A 22,554-nucleotide genomic window follows, 5' to 3' on the forward strand; every position below is an offset into this window, starting at 1 on the left:
ACATTTTTTCTGCTGTCACAAAAACTGAATTAACTTAAGTTAACTTAACTACGAATTTTTGAATTTTATATTACTGTAATGCCTCATGTCGGCTGGTCTCTGATGCCATTAACTTAATATGAACTTACTGACTAACACGAACATGAACGATTGAAATTATCGTCTAGGGAAGAAGAAGAAACCTAAGATGATAAACAGTAAGTTTAAATAGTCTCAGTGTTGAGATCAGAGGCCTGCCAGTGAAAGCGTTCGTAGCGCACATGTCTAGGGAGTTGAAGACTAGGCCCCTTTACTCCATCAGGGAATTTTTCGAAACCCCTGACTCAGTTTGGACATCATGATCCACCGCCTTGTATATAGTGTATATAGACAAAGTTTTAAAGTTTTAATTTTTCATTTGACGCAATCTATCCAGCTATGGCTGGGCAACGATGAAGAACCGGTAAAGGTAAAGGTAAATAAAGAGGTAACTTAGAGGCATTTGTAAATTAAACTGAATGTTGACAATGAACTACTTCAGTTCTTATTTAGACATGTGAGGTTGGTAGGTTTGGTGTTAACTTATGCGGATTCATGAAGTGTTTTGAAGTTAGGTTAGATTAGGAAGGTAAAGTTTAGGTTATTATGAATCGAGTTGTTGATTTATATTATCTCCTAGACTGTTTTTGCACTTTGTAAAAACTAACACTATGTAAAAACACTATGTGTTAAACACTATGTAAAAAGTGCTACAAACACGTTAACTTAAATAATAATTTCAAAAATTCACATCCTAGATTAACAAAAAACGTGAAGTAAAAAATGCTGTAAAGTATAAGACGATTATTACACTGAAAGTAACTTGTTTTTTTAAATCTTGCATCCATAGTTAAAGTAAAAAAATATCTACCTTAAAAACAAAGATTAGCCTATTATACAATAGGTTTCAACACAACCAGTATGGTTGTCGTTACTTTACAACTGCTTGGAGTTTGACTAAATCTGGTGATCTTTCTTATGTTTTTAATTTATTTAATGTTCAGGCCTGTATCCTAAAAATAACTTTTTTACATAATATAATAAATAATTTATCACGTTCCCAACTACCTTGGAAATGATTACCGTACCATGTTCATGTTCAAATATGTACGTATGTTCATATTTTAAAATACATAATACAATCTATTTTGGTCAAGGCCGTTTTCCTCCAAATTGCCTTTCCTTTAACATATAATATATTATATTTAGCTGTGTAATTTATAAAAAAAATGTTTACATAGGGCATAGTTAGCTCGTTTACGGTTTGCAGTACTTTTTAACCCTCCGAATGTTAAGCATCGCTTAATGAACGCACAACACACCCGCTGTGGTGTTATGCGTCGCTTTTGCGACACACAAACACGTTTACGGCGAAGGCTCTGGGACTGACTGAATCAGATTTAACTGGATCGAGATTGGTATCGTTGTTTTCGTCAGATTCTGAGCTTTCTCCTGATGTCTGTTTCTAGACGCTTTTCATTTTAGTTCCGAAAATATTGTAGCAGACAGCTGACGTGCGTGCGTATTTGTAAACAACTTGGTTAACCTCGCACCGATGACTGATGTGTTTTATTACGTTTATCATTGTTTTAGTGGTCAAGATCAAAAGTAGTGATATACGATAGAGTGGGGGAATTGGGACCCATGTTTTTATTTTTTTCAATTATATTTTTATTGTCAGAAAAAATCAAAATATGAGCCTGCACAAGGTTTCCAACTGTAATTTGTCTTCTTATCACATTGTTTTTCATTTTTTAAAATACATTTTACTATGAAAAAAAAATAAATATTAATTTGGAACCCAATTACCCCACATGGGGTAATTGGGACCTATGCTTATAAACCCATAAGCACCTAATATTAATTTGTGGGGGTAATAGGGTTCTGAAAATGAAAACATAATAAACAAAATGCAACATACTTTTATTGAAAAAAATTTTTTTTTAGGACATTAGAACGGTTCAAACTATTTTTTCCAAAACATTACACTTTTTTCTAAATAAAATGGGAAAAATTAACCAGAGCAGATAACAGCCATAAAATATAGATTTAAACTGTTAAAGACATGTATAGTTAAATAAAAAAAACTACAAGTATATTTTATGTCAAACTTCTTCTCTGGTCATATGCAAACTTTCCGGAATTTTGCTTTTTCAGCCGAAAGAATTTCTAATAAATGGTTGTTATCAGTCCAATTATAAGTTAAAACAGGCCAATTATGGGCTTAGCTCACTCTTTTAGGCCCTATTTTTTTATCAAGTGGTTGTAAAATAAATTTTTCACCTTTCTGTACATCTGTGATTCCAAACCGATGTAACCACGCGATGAGACTGGTTCCCTATTACTCCATGCTGGGGTAATTGGGACCTACTTCAAAATTCTGTTTTTACACATAATACATGATAATCACCACTGCAGCCACATTTGATTATTGATTAATTATATGTGGGATTAATTATAATATTAATATTAATTATATGTGGGATAGAAAAATATGGGTCCCATTTCCCCACACCGGGGTAATTGGGACCCATTTTTTAAAAAATTTATAAAATTAATTTATAATTTTTTTAAAATTTTAAAGCCCTAACAAACTATTGCTTAAACCTTAAATGTGTCAAAAAATACATTTTGGTATGATTATTAATTCATATAATATATAAAAATAGCTCGAAATACTACCACGCTGAAGTTTTGCCATATGTTTAACATTCGGGAAAAAACACGGCTTAATTTTTTTATTTTTTTTATACATTAAACACAAGATTACAATTATCCAATAATTTTTGATGAAACCCCTTTAGAATGCCTAAACTTTAACGTATTTACAATTTTGTTAAAAAAATAAATAATACAAAATTTTAAAATTTTAAAATTTTAAAAAATAGCTCCCAATTACCCCCGGGTCCCAATTCCCCCACTCTACCCTACGTGGTGTATTATAAGAAGATTTAGGCCTAAGTAATTTTGAAGGGCTGGTTGATGTACCTGAAGAAGTAGGTAATGATATTAATGTAAATTATCAGCCAGATTCCTAGCTATGGTTAGGCTATGCATTCTTAGCTAAACGCTATGTACGAAATCTGTTTTTTGCCCATAACTAATTTATTTGCAAACCTACTTCCTTATATTATTATATTTTTGGAATCCTCATAAAATTTTGAATAAAGTGGCTGTTTTAAAATATTTGTAGACCTATAAACTATTACAATTTATTGAGCGCAAACATAATTTTTTTTAATTTATTTTATAGTTTTTGAGAAATGTTAACCCCACAAAAATTGTTGGAAATTTTTTTTGTAATGTTTTATATGTTACCTTGAAGCCCATAATTTTCCAAACAAAATGATATATAAAACAGTATATACTTTACATTGTTTTTAAGTTTCTAAGATACATTTTAATAAAACCCTGCGATTGCAGGTTTGGACAATTGGAGGGTTAAAGTAGTTTTCATTATTGTACACGGTACCTCCTATCCTCATCCGAATTTCGGAAGTAGGTGGCTAGGCCTACACTTGTCCGATCTGCCCCGAATGCTTCCGCGAAAGTGCGGATAAATGCTCCCTGGAGGATTGTTCTGAACCAATTTGGTTCGGAGCGGAGCGGATAAGTGTAGCCACTGATTTAGTCATTATTGATTATTAGCCTATGTACATCAAATAGGTAGTCAAAACAGATAAAAAAAAATCATAAATACCCCCGCGCAGCAAACCTGCAGACAAAGCAAATTTCCACCTACTTACCTGGCTGGAATTCTACTAAATTATCCCCTTAAAATTGTCATATTTATTTCCTATTTTAGGCCTATATTTCATTAGTGTTATTTTTAATGTATATTTAGGTTTGCTGATACAGGGAAGAAAATAGGGGTTTTTATTGCAATATTGATAGCTTAGTATGAAGTAAACAAAATTTCCAAATTTCATTAAAGACGTGCATAGACAAGCAAGCTACTGCAGTTTAACACGTTCATTGCTGACTACATCAATTGCTCCTATCAGCCTACATCAATTGATGTAATTGCGCAACCCCCACTACATTAGTTCAGTTTGAGCTCAGCCATTGCCGGGGAAAATTAAAATCGTTGCTACCCTGTAGCATAGATTTTTACCTTTATTTTGGTGTAGGTTGGTACTAAAACTTCCTGTAAAATCCCGTCTGACAACACTTTTGCCCCGGTTTTAGGGATTTTCTCTCTTCAAGCCATATTACAAAGCCACTGACTGCTGATCCAGGCAGTGCTGCTACCTTTGGGTGTTTTAGGGAACTAGGTCCAATCTCAGGGTAACGTAGTACAATCACTGCTGCTCTTTTGTTATTCGTCAGATTGAAATAGGCTATTTGATTGTCAATTGTGTACATTGTTAAGGTGCTGTGCCATTGGCGAGCACCTGTTGGAATACCTACCACACTGAACGTGTTAATTATTCTTCATAAGAACAACATGTAGTAATTTTAAATTTACACTTTTTTTGGCTTTTTTTTCTGTAATTGATTAGGCATACCGGTACATGAATGCTTCAATGTACTAAATTATTTGTTTTTCAAGCTCAAAAATGGTTTGGAAAGAAATTGCAAAATTTAATGTGTTTAGGGTAAAAAATGGGAAACCCCCCATTTACCCCTTAAAACATCCCATAAACCTCTGTTCCCGTGGAACGATCATGCTAGTTCGTGAACTTGTTCGGATAATTTTTGCTTGAGTTATCGTGCTAACAAACACATATATAAATAAACGGTATTAGCAATCTGACACATACTTTCTCCCATAAAAATAAGCTTGTCAACAACCTTTATCATGGGTAAGCGGTGGGAGTAACTAATTATAATTTTGTAGGGAAAAATCACAAAAGTTTCTACAACTTTTGAACCGTAATTTTTACAGCAATGGGGGGTTGCATTAGTTTGTTTAGAATTATAAGGACTATAACACATTATTTGAATCATATCCAACTTTTTTTCTAAAATCCAAAAGTGACTTTGCAGGCCTAGTTAGGAATAAAGTAAACAACATACTTAATTATAAGTTGAAACACATTTAGGCCTATCTTCCATTTTTAAAATTATTATTTTTGTTAATATTTGAAAATGTGATTATTTAACTTGTAGGGTACATTAACATCCACTCACTAACTACAGGATCAATAATTTGGTTGGGGTTAAAAAATAAATTTAACATAATTTTTGCGCGTATATATACGTCCAACGCTTGCTAAGGAATGCATTGATCTGTTTACATATGTATAACGCTTGTAAATTTTGTTTAGGAAAAACATTTATTTGTAATAAACTGTTAAAAAGGTTATTGAAATAAAAAAAAATATTATGATAAGGACAATATGACTTCTTAATTATTACTAAAAGATAAAACAGAGTTACGGTATCTAATCATAATACAAAAAAAATATAGTTTTGGATCATCTAAACGTCACTTTCAATAAACAATACACATGATATTCTAATGCGCCGAATATATTCCACTAATCTTTCAAGTTTGTTTCAACCAGCCCAGGGTATTGTTTGCAAAATTTGAAAACATCTTAAAAATTTAGAAACTTTTAAGATGTGTTACCTTTATGCTTCATATTTCCTATCATAAGATTATTATTGGTCTTTCAGATTATGAGAAATGACTGCTGACACGGAGAAACCTTCTGTCAGCAAGAACACGTCGTGTCTCGTTTGTGATGCTAGTGTTGGCGTGTCCACAAGGAACAGCTGTCCGATATTTCAACAGCATGTGACAACGTCCGACAAGCCTGTCTATAAAATCATTGAATTAGTTTTGGATCTAGAAGTTCAAGAGAATTTAGTCCATAGTGTAGTTGTGTGTAAAAAGTGTTACAAGCTCCTTAATGAAGTAGATGAACTGCAAGAGAGAATTACAGAAATTCAGTTGGAGGTTAAGGGCAACTACATCAAAACTGTGAGGTAGGTGAGAAAACTGGAAGCATGTGTATCTGATTAGATCGTCTTCTTCTCAGTAAGTTAATGTTTTCTTATTTATTGCCTTCAATTGTTTCTATTGGCGTGAGTACAATCAAGTTTTCTTTTCCTTCAAAATTGTGTAAGAATCATAAGTTTCTTTAATGAGTTAAGTTTGTTTGATGTTATTCATAATTATTTTCTGTTTATGTATAAAGGGAATTCCAGGTACCACTGGTCTTAGTTAAGTTACCAGAATTGAGAAACTTGACGAATGAACAATAAAGAATAGGCTAGGTATTGTATTGTACACTAAAGGAACCGGTAGGCCTACCTCGGTACTCAAGTAGGGCTCCGTGCCGTGGAATAGGGCAAACAGCTGTGGACATAGTAGTTAACTTAATCAACTTATATGTATTTTGATCAACTTGTAAAACTTGGTTGTTTTGTTGTATATGCCAGAGTGTATAAATGTGTTTCACTTAGTTTTGGATTTGCTTATAAAACAGGAAGAGCCCAGATTCTCTTTCTATAGAACTATTCCCCGCAGATAATACCTCAGATATTACTCTTTTCCTGCTAGTAAATTATGAATTGTAATTGCAAATACACCAATAATGATAGATAGCTATTTGTTGTAGCCTATGTTGGTCAACATATTTTTCTTATTTTTATGTCAGCGTTTGACATTTTTAGAGAAGGAATAGGCTGTAGGCGGTACCGAATAGGCCTAGTATTTGTTAAGTAACAGTACCGAGAATTGAGAATTGATTTTGGTCTGAAATAAGTACCAGTAGGCCTACCCACTTTGAAAAATTTGTACCAACATTGTCAGCTTCACTAGTTTACTTTATCAAGTTTTATTTATCTACCTGATGACCATATTTTAAGTTAGCCAACAGTGTACATTTTTGGTCTATTTGTAGATCTATTGGCAGTCATTTTGTTAAATTAGTGAGACTTTTTACACATCGGATGTTGCTGTAGTTAATAACAAAGATTACTTGTCAATGTTGTGTAGTTTTTTTATTAGGTAATTAATTTCTTGTTCATGCTTTGTCTTCCATCATTTAAAGAATAAAGGTTCATTTCGGTTGTGTTACTGTCAAAATTGTTGTTAAATGAACTTCACTTTTAAACTTGAGTGGGGATCCTGACAACGTATTTCTGTGTGCAATGGATTTTTATTTGTATCACCGCAAAATTATGAATGTTTTATTTTAAAGGAAATATGATGGTACCTTACCTCCTGATGAGGCCGTGAACGAGGAAAAATCAGTGATTGAAACTTCCAGAATAAAACAGGGGCCGGGAAGACCGAGGTATTTATCTGCTAACATTAGCAAATGTATTTTACATCACCTAGTTTGAAAGTGAACAGTTTTGTCATCTCTGAAAAAAATTAAAATGTATATGGAAAAATTGCCTTTTGATATTAAGATTTCTTTGCTTCTAAACTGGAAGTGAAGACTGCTACAATGGTGGTATTTAAATATAACTTTTTGTTTACGTGCAATTAATCTTTTTCCATTTTTGGCCTATAAATGCTTTTTCCATCTGCAATCACTTGAGCAAGTAAATAAGTTAACTAATACAATTGCAAAACTTAAAACCAGCATTTTTTTATCTTTGTTTAAAATGTGTAATTAACGCAAACAACTGTCAAGTTGTACTAAAATCAAAATTATATCCAATCCTCTGTAAATTGACTTTCTGCGTGAAAACACAGTAAGACTAACAAAGTTCATCCCAGCTCAATATAGGCCTAATGTGCAATATTATTTTTGTTCCTTTAGGCTATATTACTTGTTGGATACTGCTTTTTCATAGCTTCCTCCTCTTTCTTGGTATTAGTTTTGCCATTTCAATTAAGACTCTCCAAATCACCATCTGATGAATAAATTAACTTTGAGTTCAATATTTAGGTTTATTCTACGATTCAAATGTCTCTGAAAAAACACAGTAGTTTTTGATTCAGCACAAACAATATTTTGATTGAGACCTCCTATAAAAAAAATTAGGATAGCCTACTTAGATTTCACTTTGAAAGTATATTCTGCCTTTTAACCTTGCTTTGTGTCTTTTGTATAGAGTTGGTCAAAGTTTACTAAGCGACCAGGTTTACAAATCGCCTTGTAAATTACAAAACAAAATTTATTGCTAGGTTGAAAAAAAGTCCAGAAATGAAGCCTCCTCTTGCTGAAGTGTGTGGGGAGAGTTCGGCCAGCAATGATGATGTCACCATCGTCTTCAGCGACAATCAGAAGGTAAATATTTAAAATATTTTAATATGTGTAATATGTGTATCTTGGCGCTTAACCCCATCATTGTTGGTGTTATAATTTGTAAATAGAATCTTAAGTTTTTGCTATAAATGTTGGGATGCCATGCTTTGACCAAGGCCGCACTAGAAAAACTAGCCATGCTGCATGATCCATAAAACGTCACACTTGTGGATAGATTCAGTGTCATATCCCATCAGTTTTAGGTAAATAAGCTGGTCGTTTTGTCATATTTTAACTGTAAGATTTTAGTAAAATGTATATTCTCATTATTGTGCTACAAGGGCTAAAACATGCAAATTAATACAGTAAATACATATTTTAACATAGCCTATCAATTGGTTTTTAGAAAGCACTTGAGTAAGAATTTTGTTACCATCAAAAGGTTTATTTCCACACAATAGAATTTGTTTTTGGCTATTACTTACACGCTTACTGTAAAAGCCAGTTATTAAGTTAAAGTAGGTATCCAATTCAGTCTAATTCCAGCAAATTTCAATTAAAGTTAGGTAAAAAATTAGTTCAACCTTTAATATAGTATTAATTTCCCACAGGAAAGTTTTATGTTGAACACATAGGCCTATTACTTTTATTTTTGTTTTACCCTATAAATAATATTGTTTGTAGTGTGAAAATAATTTCTTTATAGCACTATAGAGTAGAATAGAACCCATCTTAGAAATTAACTAACAATTATATTCAAAGGCTTTATTTTAAAACAGTATGAAAGCTAGGGCTTTGTAAAGCATTGAAGTAATAAAGCAAATAAGATAGGGGGTTGTATTTAAATGAAAGTAAAAGTTAAAACCAAACAAGATATGGTAAGTTAGTTGTAAACAACTAATATGGAAGACTTATCAAGACTTTATATAGTCAATACACAGTCATGGATAAACAATAGTTCATAATGTGATTTGTATACAAAGGGTTAAAAATGTTGTGACAAACTGGCAGAATTTTTACATGGTTCAATAATATTCCTCTTGGTATTTCTAACTGTTTACATAGTTGTCATAATAGAGCCTACTAAAAGAAGAATTGGCTTCACTGTAAAATGTTTCAATCCAAAGATAAGATTTGGTGTTATAATTAGGTCCATAAACAAGTAGGCCTATAGTCCTAACAATTAATAGCTGTAAATCAATGTAACCAAGAATTTATCAAATTAATTATAAAAAATACAATTATAATTTTATGTTAATCAGGTATTCAATTATTTATTGATAAGTTAGTTTAAAACAAACTTATTATTTACAGAAATATAATTTAAATCATACTTTTGAAAATTAAATTGGTAACTTAATGTTTTAAATTTTGATGTAATTAAATATAATAATAATATAGCTTATATAGCTAGGCAATGCCTCAGAATATGTCCACGTCTATAAATTCTTTGGCTAGGCTAAAGAATGGTGTAATCCATTGTTCCCTATCTCTTCTCTATCCAAAATAGTAGTCAATATCACAATTACATTGATTTCTTTTATCATAAACTGCTTATTATAAAATGAAACTTCCTGCTAAGTTGCGCACGTCAGTGGTATACGTTTCCGCGTCTAACTCTGAAACGGTTAATGATAGAACGGTGGTTTAAGCGTCTATCTACGCCTAAATATATTGTCTTTCAAAAAGGTTATTACAACCTTTCTTTTATCTCTTATACTTTAGGCGCTAATCAACATTTATTGAAAAAAATAAAATTTAAAAATACTTAAAAATGAAATATCGGAAATATTGCGCTTGTTTAGGGCATGTTACAAACTATTTATGGTTAGAAAAACTAACAAGTAGTACAACAACACCAAGTTTAAGGAAATCGGTGCAAAAACAACAGAGCTACGTTGATTTCAGTACTGTAATATTAGACGCAACATTGAGGCACGCGTACTGTGCGTCAGCTGTCGCTCGCGACCCAGCCGTTAGTATTTTAACGTGAAATAATTTTGATTGTTGTCTCATTATTGTGTCCGAAGTAAACACTAAACGGTTTTAAGTTGTGATTAGACGTGTTTGGATGTTTTATTATTTTAGTGTTAACCATTTATTAGTGAGTAATTTAGAAATGAATATTGTGATTTGTGTATTGTCCTTGTGATTTGTGGCTGGTTCCATTTATTAATGCCAAGGTCTGTTGTCCATACAGTATTTTAATCAAGTATACGTTTGACTACAACTACATAATTGCATGAACGTAACTAACTCCAAATATTTCATGTAATTTTAGTTGCTTTGCAGAAGTACGGAAATGTACATCTTACAGAAAACATAATCAGTTTTTATTAAATTGCTACTATGGGGTATGAAAATGGCGTTTGATTTAAATGTAAAAAAAAGACAAAGACATTTGATTATGGCTTGTGTCTATTTTGCCAAGAAAAAGACGACGGTACGTTTATTAAGAATTTTAAGTTATCGTCGTTAGAGAGAGTAAGGGAAGCAAGTAATCGCAGACAAGATAATGTAAACTCTTTGATAAACGATGAAACTAAGGAGTTGCTAAAATGGCACAGAAACTGCTACTGTTCCTATGTCAGCAAAACAAATTTAGAAAGATGCGAAAAACGATTGACAGTTAGTAAAAAAAACGATGAAAGTTTTGACAGTAAAGACAAAGACGTACCATGCACTTCTAACACATTAGTCACTAGAAGTGGTATACCAAAATGTACCTTTTTAAAATGTATATTTTGCCAGCAGGCTAAAAAAAAGGTGAAACGGCCACTTTTAGATTGAGTGAGGTAGACACAGCTAAAAAGCTACTAGCATTATGCAAAGAAAGGCAAGACGAAGTATTTGTAAGATTAAGTACTTGCAGAGATGTTAATGATATTTTTGCGGCAGACGTGCTGTACCAGTATGAGAGAGAAAAGAGGGCATCTGATCATGAAAATCATGACAGATTGAGCAATGCTTTTTCTGAACTTATTTCGGAAATCGACGAAGCTTTAAATGAAAAGTGTTTTGAAGTTAGCTTCCTTACTGAGCGGTTACGCCAACTAAGTAACTGTAGTGAACTGGAAATTGATAACAGAGTAACAAAAAACTTGTTGGTTTCACATTATGGGGATTCTCTTCTTTTTTCACATTCAACCGATAGGTCAAAGTCATCCGTTGTGTTCAAAACATGTTTTAAGCCAAACGAATTGGTTGAGCATATTAGATATCTATCGGAAAATTGCATCAACACCGAGGCATTACGAAATGAAGCAAAACAAAATTCGTTTAACTTAAATGGGTTTTTATGTACTGACTCGGCCATTAGTAGTGCTTTTGATGGATTTAAGTTTACGACAGCCTGGGAATCGTTTTTTAGCCATGTTGTAGGAAAAGACAAAAAAATTACAGATGACCTGAAACGAAAATGTATTTCAGTGTACATGGATTTACATAATTTAATTATTGAACGAGAATTAACTCCAAAGCATGTAGCTTTGGCGCAATGTATTCACCACTACACGAGATCGAAGTTTATTCTAAGTGTGTTGAACAGGCTAGGGCACTGCATAAGTTACAAAACACTGACCAAGCTAAACAACCAAGTTTTGACGCATATCATTGTAACAAGTAATGAAGTTGATGTACCGGTACCCTCAAACATTGTTCGTGATCCTAGTGTCCTTATTCATGGCGCTATAGATAACGATGATTTTAAGGAAGATACGTTTGATGGAAAATCAACCAGACACGTCACAGCAATGGTACTTTATCAACCTGCAGGTATTGAAGATATGCGCCAATTTAAGGTAGAAAAGATTCCTGTGCCTTAAACTGGATTGAAAGTTCCAGAAAACACATTACTTGAATGTCAAGTGTTGAAAAAAGGGCCCCTTATAAAAAGAAACCCCGATCATTTTCCAAAGCCTTTTGACCATGTTAGTCAACCGACTGACACTAAACAAGATGTCTCAAATAGAGGCGATTTGATCTGGGTACTTACACGGCTCGATCTGGAGTCCAAAGACAATATTTTGTTTCCTAAACAAGCTTTAGTGCCAGGTTGGACCCCTTTTAACCAAGCTGTGTCAAAATCTGACATGCCGGTAACGAAAATTGGATTTTGCGTTATATTTCCAGCACCACCAACTACCAGCGATGCTGTGTACACTGTTATGAGTAACTTTTTAAGAATAAATGATCAACTAGGCCAGAAGTATGCAGTTCTAAGTTGTGACATGGCTGTTTATTTACTGGCAAAATTAATTCAACTACAAACAACTGGGTTTGAAAGACTTTTCCTTAGAATAGGAACCTTTCACTTGGCCAAAAATTTTCTATCAATAATAGGTCAGTATTTACAGGATTCAGGCTTTGTAGACATTGTTATAGAAAGTGGAATGTATGGCGAAAACACAATAAAGTCTGTACCTATTGCATGGTACTCATTATAATAGAGGAATACGTGTACACAAGATTATGTACGAAGCATGCAGAAGACTACAGTTCAAGGAGTTCTTGGAAGAACACATAGAATTAGAAGGTAAAGAGCTTCCAAAAGATCTTGTAAAGAAGTTGCAAACATATACAATGGGCTTCAAGGAAGAAGCTTCACCAGTTTTCGAGCTTATAGAGGAAGAACACAGCAAATTCTTTGAGAGTTTTAATAACTTTAGAAACGAAAAAAACAGCCAAAAACGAAACATTCAAGTACTGGGATCAATACTGTGATATGGTTGAGCTTCTATTGGATTGCGTCAAGGCAGATAGAGAAGGGAACTGGAATCTGCATATTAATGTGGTCAAAAGAATGATTTCGTACTGCCTACTATTTAACCACTATAACTACGTCCGAGGATGTGTTATGTATTTAGAAGACATGTCTAACCTTCCCGTAGAGGTAGAAAATGCTTTTCAACAAGGAAATTTTTCGGTAAAGAAAACGCCTGGAAAATTCAATAGTGTTGCAGCAGACCAGGCTCTAGAACAATCTCTCATCCACTCATCGAAGATTCAAGGTGGTTTGATTGGATTGTCCTCAAATGAACATGCTGTACAGAGATGGTGTCTTCTTTACCATCACAAAGCAGATGTTACAACGACACTCCTCAACTTTTGTGACCTAGCCCAAGACCCAACAGGGGACGCTCAGCCGACGCACAAAGAGTGGAATGTCAGCCGCATCGAAAAAGATGAACAAGACGTGCAAACTGTAGTAAACTTCTTTTTGCAACATGACAACCCTTTCGCAGACTCAAATACTCCACTGAGAAACATAGTTAGTGGGACACTGTCACCATCAGATACAGCCGCCTCGTTCCTTCTTAGTATGGATAAACTAGCTCAAGATAAATATACATCTTTTAAAACTGAAAGAATGGATAAAAAAAACAAAGGATTGTTTGCCCCAATACATCGTAATAAGACTTTTTCATTTAATTCCATGTCTACAGAAGAAAACAAGAAGAAGAAGAAAACAACACTAGATGATAGCATTTCCAAGACGATTTTGTTGGCCTCTCAAAGAAAATTAAGTTTGGATGAAGTAATGAAGCACGAGTTGATGCCAAACCCTCCTAGCTTAGCTCTTGAAAATGGACAATTAAAAAAAAGTATTAAGTCAGAACTAATCAATATCATAGCAAATGAGTCACATTGCACCGAGCCTATGCAAACCTTAGACCAACTTCAAAATCAAGTCAACATTTTTGATGGAATGGCTCTAATACATAGCACTCCAAACGCAGTAGTTTCTAAGATGGAATATTTTGAAGAATTTGGGAAACATCAAATGACTAAGATTGAAATGACACTCAACCAAAGAAATACCAGAAGAGTTGATGTTGTTTACGACTCCTATAAAGATACTTCAATGAAATGTGTCGAACACAAACTAAGAGCTGGCAACAAACTCCCCTTGGTTGTTAAAATACACAATGACTTGACGAAAATACCCACTCAGTGGTCTCGATATTTGTTGTTTACAGAAAACAAACATGATCTAGTCCAATACATTTCCAATTATATTTTGAAAACCATTCGTATTCCAAAGGGAAAACTATTAGTTTTATCTGGCTGTTTTGCAGAGGGAAAGAAATGTTTTTCTAAATATGATACCGGCGAGATCTCTGAAATGCCAAACCTAGCTAGTAATCATATTGAAGCTGACACCAGAATGTATATTCACGTTAAAGATTGCCTTACTTCTGACACAAACGTTGAGCATGTTATTATCCATAGCCCGGACACAGACGTGTTTGTTCTAGGTATCAGGTTCTGGGTAGAATTTGAAAAACTGGGTTGTAAAGGATTATGGATGAGAGTTGGCACCGGGGACAAAAGAAGGGGTTTAGGATGTCATATTGCCGCATCATCCTTAGGAAAAGATTTATGCGAAGTGCTGCCTGCAATTCTAGCTTTAACCGGATGCGACACTACCAGTAAAATAGGACAAAAAAGACAGCATTTAAATACTTTATGAAAAATGAAAACTCCTACCCTATACTGCTGTCATTGTGTCACTTGCCAATATCCCAGGAATCTATTCACCAATTAGAGTTGCTATACCTTCAACTTATTAAAAAGAAAGGCCAATCATGCGATGAGAGTCGCTTTCTTGAGTTTTCCACCACTCAATCTGCTATTCAAAATCTCAGCAAATTAGCATGCACATCTGACTGCTATAAACTGCACATACATAGATGTGCTGCTCAGTTACATCTATGGGAAAACTCTCTTCAAAGATTTGTTTGAACCATTGGATCTGGAAAGCTATGGATATTACAAAGACAAAAATAATACATTCCGCCCGTTACTAATGACTCTTCCAGCAACTCCAGCATCTGCAACCCAGCAACCCAGCAACCCTGCAAGTGCAAAAACTGTTCAAAGAACACCTGTGGTTGCTCAAAAACAAGTCTTCTTGTTGCTCATAATGTAAATGTGGAAGTGCTTGCAAGAACTCTTTCAAAAATGTAAAAAAAATATGAAGAGAGCGAAGATTAGGGAGACAAGTTAGCCATCAGAATTAGAAAAGCTGAATTTTGAACCAAAATGTAAATAAACATTGTAAATAGTGTAAATATGTAAATGAAATTGATATTAATTGAACGTAAATTGAAGAGGGATAAAATAAAAACTTAGTGTACCTCAAATACATCTAAAAGTAAGTAACTGAAACTTGTACAACATTATGTAGTAAATTAGTTAATATTATTAATAATAATTTTATCTGTTATATTTATGTGGTATTTCCTTGTTGACGTCGTTTATAGGTTCCATATCAAAACACAATAATGTTACTTTAAATTTAAATGAGCCTGTTGCATTCAAACCGATCACGTACGCAGCTTGCTATCTTTGGCGCGCCTCGATACTGGATTTACGGTCAACACTACTATGAATTTCCCACGCATACTCTTACTGAAATCAACGTAGCTCTGTTGTTTTTGCACCAATTTCCTTAAACTTGGTGTTGTTGTACTACTTGTTAGTTTTTCTAACCATAAATAGTTTGTAACATGCCCTAAACAAGCGCAATATTTCCGATATTTCATTTTTAAATTTTATTTCTTTCAATAAATGTTGATTAGCGCCTAAAGTATAAGAGATAGAAGAAAAGTTGTAATAACCTTTTTGAAAGACAATATATTTAGGCGTAGATAGACGCTTAAACCACCGTTCTATCATTAACCGTTTCAGAGTTAGACGCGGAAACGTAAACCACTGACGCGCGCAACTTCCCCCCCTCCCCCTCGAGTTATGACCACCCTTGAAATGCGACATCATCGTTTTTTTTCATCTACTAGATGTCCCGAACAATAATCAAAAGTCAAACTTTTTCAGACTTTCAGTGCATACTCAACCCGTTTGGCGCCTGGACTATATAGTCTTACGTGAATATATGGCTGTACATGAATACAGCCAGTCTTGTATATGGGCACAGACATTCCCGTTTAACATGTAGACATATCCTTAGCTCAAATTCCTTTCGGGCTCCGCACAAAATAGCAATAGCATTAACAAGTTTTAAAGTTTACCAACGGGTGCAGCACTATTATTTTTTGCATTTATGACAACAGCTAATTTGCACCAACTAGCAACAAAAAGCTGTAGTACTCAATGAGAACTACTTTTTTCTATTGTTTAGGTGCAGTGGTAGAACATTATGGCTCTGGTAGATCTGCTATACTATAACATACCGTATAAATTAAAAGAACCAAATTTTCTTAAACCGTGTCCTCTCCAACTGCAATAAGCATTTTATACTTATATACCAACCTTGTGCAAAGGACGGGTAACCTGCTAGTTTTAAAATTATATCACACATTTTTTACTCAGCAAATTTTAGAATTACAACAATAAGAAGATTTTTGGGTTTTAAGGAATTTGTTGCAATCACTATCATTATTCAATATCCAACAACATAGGCTATAGTGTATGCACAAATTGTTATTTGGTAATGTTTTAGGAGAACAAAAGTGGCAATAGTATTGAGTTGGGCCAACTTGAAGGTGATAAGGAGACAGAAGAGGGCGATGATGATGATGATGATGACACGGGAGATGTTGGTGATGCTGGTAAGTAGTTATTAGGGTATTTCCACCTAGAAGACAGAAGTAGATTTAAGAATACATTTGTTTATGCCAATTCATAGTGAAGGAGCCTAAAGTCAATTGGATTAATTAAAGTAACGAATGAGAGAGTCAAACTGTTTTTAATTAGGTAAATAACTTTAGATTTTTGTTTTGAGGTACCCCAAGGCCAAAAACACTGTTCATTCAAGTTCAGACGTAACTGTGTCTTGTTGAAACTTGTGAACCTACCACTTTTCGGACGAGTTTGGAAACCAGTATGATTGAACTAAGGGTATGGAGTTTATGTGGTAACACAATCCAAAAACAAATCAATATCGATTTGGGTTTCAAACTGTTTCTATTTTTTAACACTAAGTAAGTCTTTACATTTTTTTTTTTAATAAATAAGTTTTTATTCAATAAACAATTTTTCATGTAAGAATGAGATTACAAATTAGAATACATCTGCATCTTGTATTGCTCTTGCTACAGACGATGATGAAGACTACATTCCCACATTGGCTGAGCTCGGGAGTCTATCTCGAACGGAGTCTGGAGATGTACAGATTAAGGTAAAATATTTGACATTGCCATGATTGTGTATATTATATTCCTTTGGAGCTAAGTTCAAATAGCTACGGTACAACATTAATGCTCCAAGTTTAAGTTGTGAGTCTGTGGTGAAGTTAGTAGAGCGACAATTACAAAAATACATGGCACCAATATAAAACGCCTGCGATGTGGTGTCGCCAAATTATCAGAACATTTCGTTCTTGTATTGTACTGTTTCACATCTTACTTTGTTAGGCCTATTACACACAGACCTGAGGCCTATGTGACACAAGGCACTACCAGCCTTTAAAAAAATTCAACTATCAGAATCTTAAAAAAAAAAAAATAGCCTAAGTTAAAGAATAAAATAGACAGACATCTTGTAACTTCAACCTACAGTTTAGAATTGCTAGATTATTTTGCAAAAATGATGACACAAATATTCTTCTAGTTATTAATTATTTATTTTGTAGGTGGAGGTTATGGAAGAAGATTTAACCGACAAAGTTCTAGGAAAGAAAGGCCTTTTAAGAAAAAAGAAAGGATCCCCATCAAAAGGTGAAATGCCTGCTTTGATACCTGCTATGGTGAGTATTTTTGTTAATTAAGCAAGTTCTGGAACATGCAATTGTTAATGCACATTTATGTAAAAGATTTGTTGAAGTGTTTGTTTAATAAAGCACAAAATTCTATGAATGCAATTTGGGAACCAAACATTCTTCATTGCTACTTCTTTTTATGCCTACTTATATTATTTGTCAATCTTTTGAAAGTAAAAAATGGCTTAGGTCTGAATAAACCCTGAAAAAATTTGCTACTTGAATGTTGATTCTCCTAAACAAGTGTAATTGAAATATTGTGTGTTGGTAAAAACTAGATATTGCTCTAATTATAACTGTCTACAAACATTAAACAACAGTAAAGCGCCGCCTCATCTAATGATTTGGCTAGTTCAATACAATAATCTAGCATAGGACACAGGTTCTTTTTTCCTTGTAAGCCTACCAGGTATGTAGGTCAAGCTCGGAAAATTTGGGCCAAGGTCACCAGCAATTGGCAGAGGTAAAATTAGTGTTTGCGTTAAAATGTTACGGAAAGTAAACAAAAATATGTCTAATAACCCTTGAAAAGTGTTAGGTCTATTAGAGTATTGTTATTTATTTTCTGTAAATTCAGTAACACGTACAATGCCAATCAAGAAATTATTTAGTTAAAATGTTCAAATACCTATTCATAATTGACTCTTAGTTTTATTGTGTTTACAGTAATCTTTCAATAACAGAATTCGAGTTACCATCAATAATCAATTATCATATTTGATTTGATTGATGTTATGTCCGCAGGTGGTAAGCAGAGACGCTGCAGTCTACACCTGCCTCGTTTGTTCAGCAGAAGAGAAGTTCATAGCAGATGCCAAAGGCATCACCCACCATCTAAAGGAGTCCCACAACTTGAGATTGTACATCTGTGACATTTGTGGACAGGAGTTTTTTAAACGCAACGAACTCTCTGCTCATTTAGACGAACACACTAACATCGAAGACAGAGAATACCAGTGCGAAGTTTGTCATAGGATATTTTCTAATTTAAGACTTTTCCGAGTGCATAAAAGGTTACATTACCCTCAAGTGAAAAACTGGACGTGTGATCAGTGCGGGAAAAGATATCTGTAAGTTGTTGATGGGTATGATGATTAAATCCTTGGTCTTTTTTTACAAAATGGATTTTATTCAGTATAATATACATGCATTATGATTCAGTTTTTCTTCTTTAAAATTTACCATAGATCTAGAAAGTTCTCATATGTACTATAGGATGATGCAGTTTTGCAATTTTTATCCTCTGGAAATATCTTGTTTGATAAGTTTCATACACAAAAAATGAATTCAATTTTGCGTGGCAATTCTATTTTGCCCTTGTGGTGATTTTGAAACTAAAATTACACAAATTGCAATTTAATGTGAAACAATTTCTAAAGGTAGGTATTACAATTGAACCTCGATAACTAGCCATTCTTGATATCTAGTGTTATTTATATATATACACTTGATTTTACATTACTTTTTACCTCTAATAACAAGTTATTGAAAACCTCAGTAGGTAGTCAACACAAGTTCAATAATAGCCTATTTAACCTATTTATTTTAGCCTATTTAATAATAATCCCCACGGGAGAGTTTTTATCAAGGTTCTGTTGTAGCAGTAAGCTTAAATAAAAATTTCAACTGGAAAATACAAGTTGCTAGTCCACTATTAGACAGCTTTAGGGCCTGCCTCTGATTATTTTGATGTACCTTAGTAACAAGTTTTCCGTTCTGGTGTTCTGATGCACCTGGTCATTGCAGAAATAAGAACACTTTTTACACATAATTTAGTTATTGAGTCGAGCTTCTGCATAAAAGCTTGTGCCGTGAGCTTTTGTATATAAGGAACTTGTCTTGATTGGTCTCATTTCTTTGTTTCAGAATGTATTTTAATGTTATGATGTAGAATTAAACATCAACTTAAAAAATAGGAGCTGGAAGATTATAGTATTATTTGATTAATTTCAAGTTATTGTCTCCTACGAACACGAAAGTATCATTATTGTTCTGTGCAACCGCAGCAACGTCGTGAACATTTTCCACAATCAAGGCAACATCATAAATATTTGCCTGTGCAATCTTGACTGCTCTTTGATGTTAACACAGAAGTAAATAACTATCTGTCTTTATTCTCATCACTCAAACTTTTAACCAACGCTTGGCCTAACTAAAAAATAAAGTTGTTCACTCACTTCTACAAATAATGTTTTTGACAATAATTTGATACCTCCATATAGTGTTAAATAACTAGGCCAACTTTGAAATATATTTGAACATTTAAATCAAGGAATACTCCTCTTGTAAAGTCACAGAAAAGTAGAATATACAGAGGAAACATGATTATGAAACAACCGTGCGCTTTTAGCTCGGGAATGGTGGGGCGGAAATATACCAGTACCGAGCCAGGAACAGCCCAGGCGGCTATTGTTTACAACACTTGCAGTTGTACTGCACAGGCTCTTCCTACAGCGTGAGCACTGTAGTACGTGATGGTTAGGGGGGGAGAGGAGAGCGGAAGGGGACGGCCAATAGAATTTGAACTAGACACAAGCGACTGGTGCTAGACACAACTTAGTGTACCATTGAATATTTCCTCTGTATCTTACGTATCTGTGGTAAAGTCACTTTAATTGAACTTGGATATTGAATAGTTGTGATAAAAAATAATTGATTTGCTGTTTTTGAATTAATAGTTAGGCTATACGAGAAAAAAAAAACTTATAGAATTTTTTTGGTTTGAATGTCCTAATTGTTCTAGAAAATTGTGTTTTATTTTAAATTTATTCTTAAATCTATGGTAAGCCTGTATACGGTTCTTTAGTTCTATTCTAGAATTATGTTGATACTCAGATTGGGTTTCTAATTGCAAAAGAATCTTAACAAACTTCCATGTTTGAATTACATAGACAAACCATATAATTACCGTAAAGTTTTCATAACAAGCATTTAACTCCTAACTTTTCGCAGGTCACGTAACATGCTGGAGGAACATATGAATGTTCACACTGGCAACAGGCCCTACATCTGCTCCCAGTGTGGGAAGGACTTTGCCTCCAAGTACACTTTCAAGGCCCATGAGAAGACCCACTTGGAGCGGCCAAGACCGTTTGTTTGCAACAAATGCAACAAATCATTCCTGACCCAAGCTAACCTACAGCAACATGAGCGAACCCACAGTCCGACGAGGAACTTTGTCTGCCAGATTTGTGGTGAGTTGTGTTCCTTCAACACCATTTCGGCATTGACTTGTAGATGTTGAAGTACACTATTTTAATAAAGTGGTTTAAATACCTGCATAAAAGTTATCCAAAATGTTGCTCACGGCAACCGGTTTCAATCCACAATAGGGATCTTCATCAGGCCGATCAGGATGTCAATGGATCAGCAACATTTTGGATAACTTTTATGCAGGTATTTAAACCACTTTATTGAAATATTGGTTATCCGGAGGCTAAATCACAATACACTATTTTAATTAGCTGTAGCCAAATTTTTACTAAGACTATTGAATGAGCCGCTCACATATTGTGATATAATCAAAAAACTATATTTCCTCCCCAAGTTTTTGTCACTGTGGTAGTAGGTGTGAAAAAATCTACAGATGTTAAGTTCAGCTTGGTAAAATTATTATAATCAGCTTGGTTATAATTTGCGTATTCAAAATAAATCAGCAATTTACATCAGCACTCTATTGTTTGCTTGATTCAACAAAACTTTATTTTTATTCTATTACTGGCAAAAATTTATTACGAGAATAAAATGTCTAGTACTATCAATAGTTGCATTCTTCTTGAATCTGAATTAGTTTAAGGCAATCTCTCATTGCTTTCCCCTACATTATATTAACTTTTTGCAGGTAAGGGGTTCAGCACGTCTCGTAACCTAGAGGTCCATTCAGTGATACACACAGGCTACAAGTCTTTCATCTGCCGCATGTGTGGCAAAGCGTTTGCACGTAAAGCTGAGATCCGGGATCATGAGCGAACACACACTGGCGAGAAACCTTACCAGTGTGAGTTCTGCGGTGCAACCTTCAGGTATTTATACATTTATTGAATGGCTTTGTACCCAACTGTGAAACGTTGAGTTCTAAACTCGTTTAGTGCAATGTTATTTTATCTCTTAGTATTACATTCCACATGCATGACAGATCTTCTGTCATTCCTCATTTCAACTTCTAAATCAGTTAAATCTACCAATATCAGTATGAAAGCGTTTAAACAATGTCCACTACTTGCGTGGAAGGTTCATTCAATCCATATCCCAAAAAAGTCTGGCTCAAAAAAATTATGTTGCGAACCTGGGAAAACTAGCAAGAAAACCACCATCAAGTTAAGACGTCAAGAGCCAATGACGTTAAGAGAAAAAGGTTCCTCCTACTGATGTTATGTTAATTTGGTGGTTTTCTGGACTTAAAGACGTTCTTTCTTAGGGAGTTAATTATGAGTGGGTGGCTGAGTGATGGAGTGGATCTTGCTAAAGGCCTGCTCCTTTAATGGTCTAATTTTATCAGGTGGGGTGGAACTCTTTTGACTGTAAACATGTTTTCCATTAAGTTAGTTTTTAATTGGTAAGTCAGTGGCTTAGTCAGTAGCGTGACAGGCTTTAAGTCCATGGCAGATGTCAAGGGTTCCCTTTCCAATGTGGCCACTAATATCCATCAGTTCAGTTTATTCTTGT

At 34.1% G+C, this 22,554-nt stretch overlaps 1 protein-coding gene across 4 annotated transcripts in view; it reads left to right on the forward strand.

Annotated features, from left to right (window-relative positions):
- The window catches only part of LOC129001048 (zinc finger protein 835-like), a 29,046-nt gene that overhangs the window by 924 nt on the left and 5,568 nt on the right, over positions 1–22,554 (forward strand). For all 4 annotated transcript variants that reach the window (XM_054428198.1, XM_054428197.1, XM_054428200.1 and 1 more), the window contains exons 2-10: positions 5,641–5,952; positions 7,173–7,268; positions 8,111–8,213; positions 16,633–16,741; positions 17,231–17,310; positions 17,764–17,877; positions 18,634–18,959; positions 20,842–21,083; positions 21,731–21,911. In XM_054428198.1, coding sequence (XP_054284173.1) covers positions 5,651–5,952; positions 7,173–7,268; positions 8,111–8,213; positions 16,633–16,741; positions 17,231–17,310; positions 17,764–17,877; positions 18,634–18,959; positions 20,842–21,083; positions 21,731–21,911 — 1,553 coding nt within the window. In that variant the 5' untranslated portion in view covers positions 5,641–5,650. The remainder of the gene's footprint in view (positions 1–5,640; positions 5,953–7,172; positions 7,269–8,110; positions 8,214–16,632; positions 16,742–17,230; positions 17,311–17,763; positions 17,878–18,633; positions 18,960–20,841; positions 21,084–21,730; positions 21,912–22,554) is intronic.

The sequence above is a fragment of the Macrosteles quadrilineatus genome, unplaced genomic scaffold (assembly GCF_028750875.1).
Source record: "Macrosteles quadrilineatus isolate MER2022 unplaced genomic scaffold, UCM_ALF_1.0 Scaffold_8__2_contigs__length_117827958, whole genome shotgun sequence".
Lineage (NCBI taxonomy): Eukaryota > Metazoa > Arthropoda > Insecta > Hemiptera > Cicadellidae > Macrosteles > Macrosteles quadrilineatus.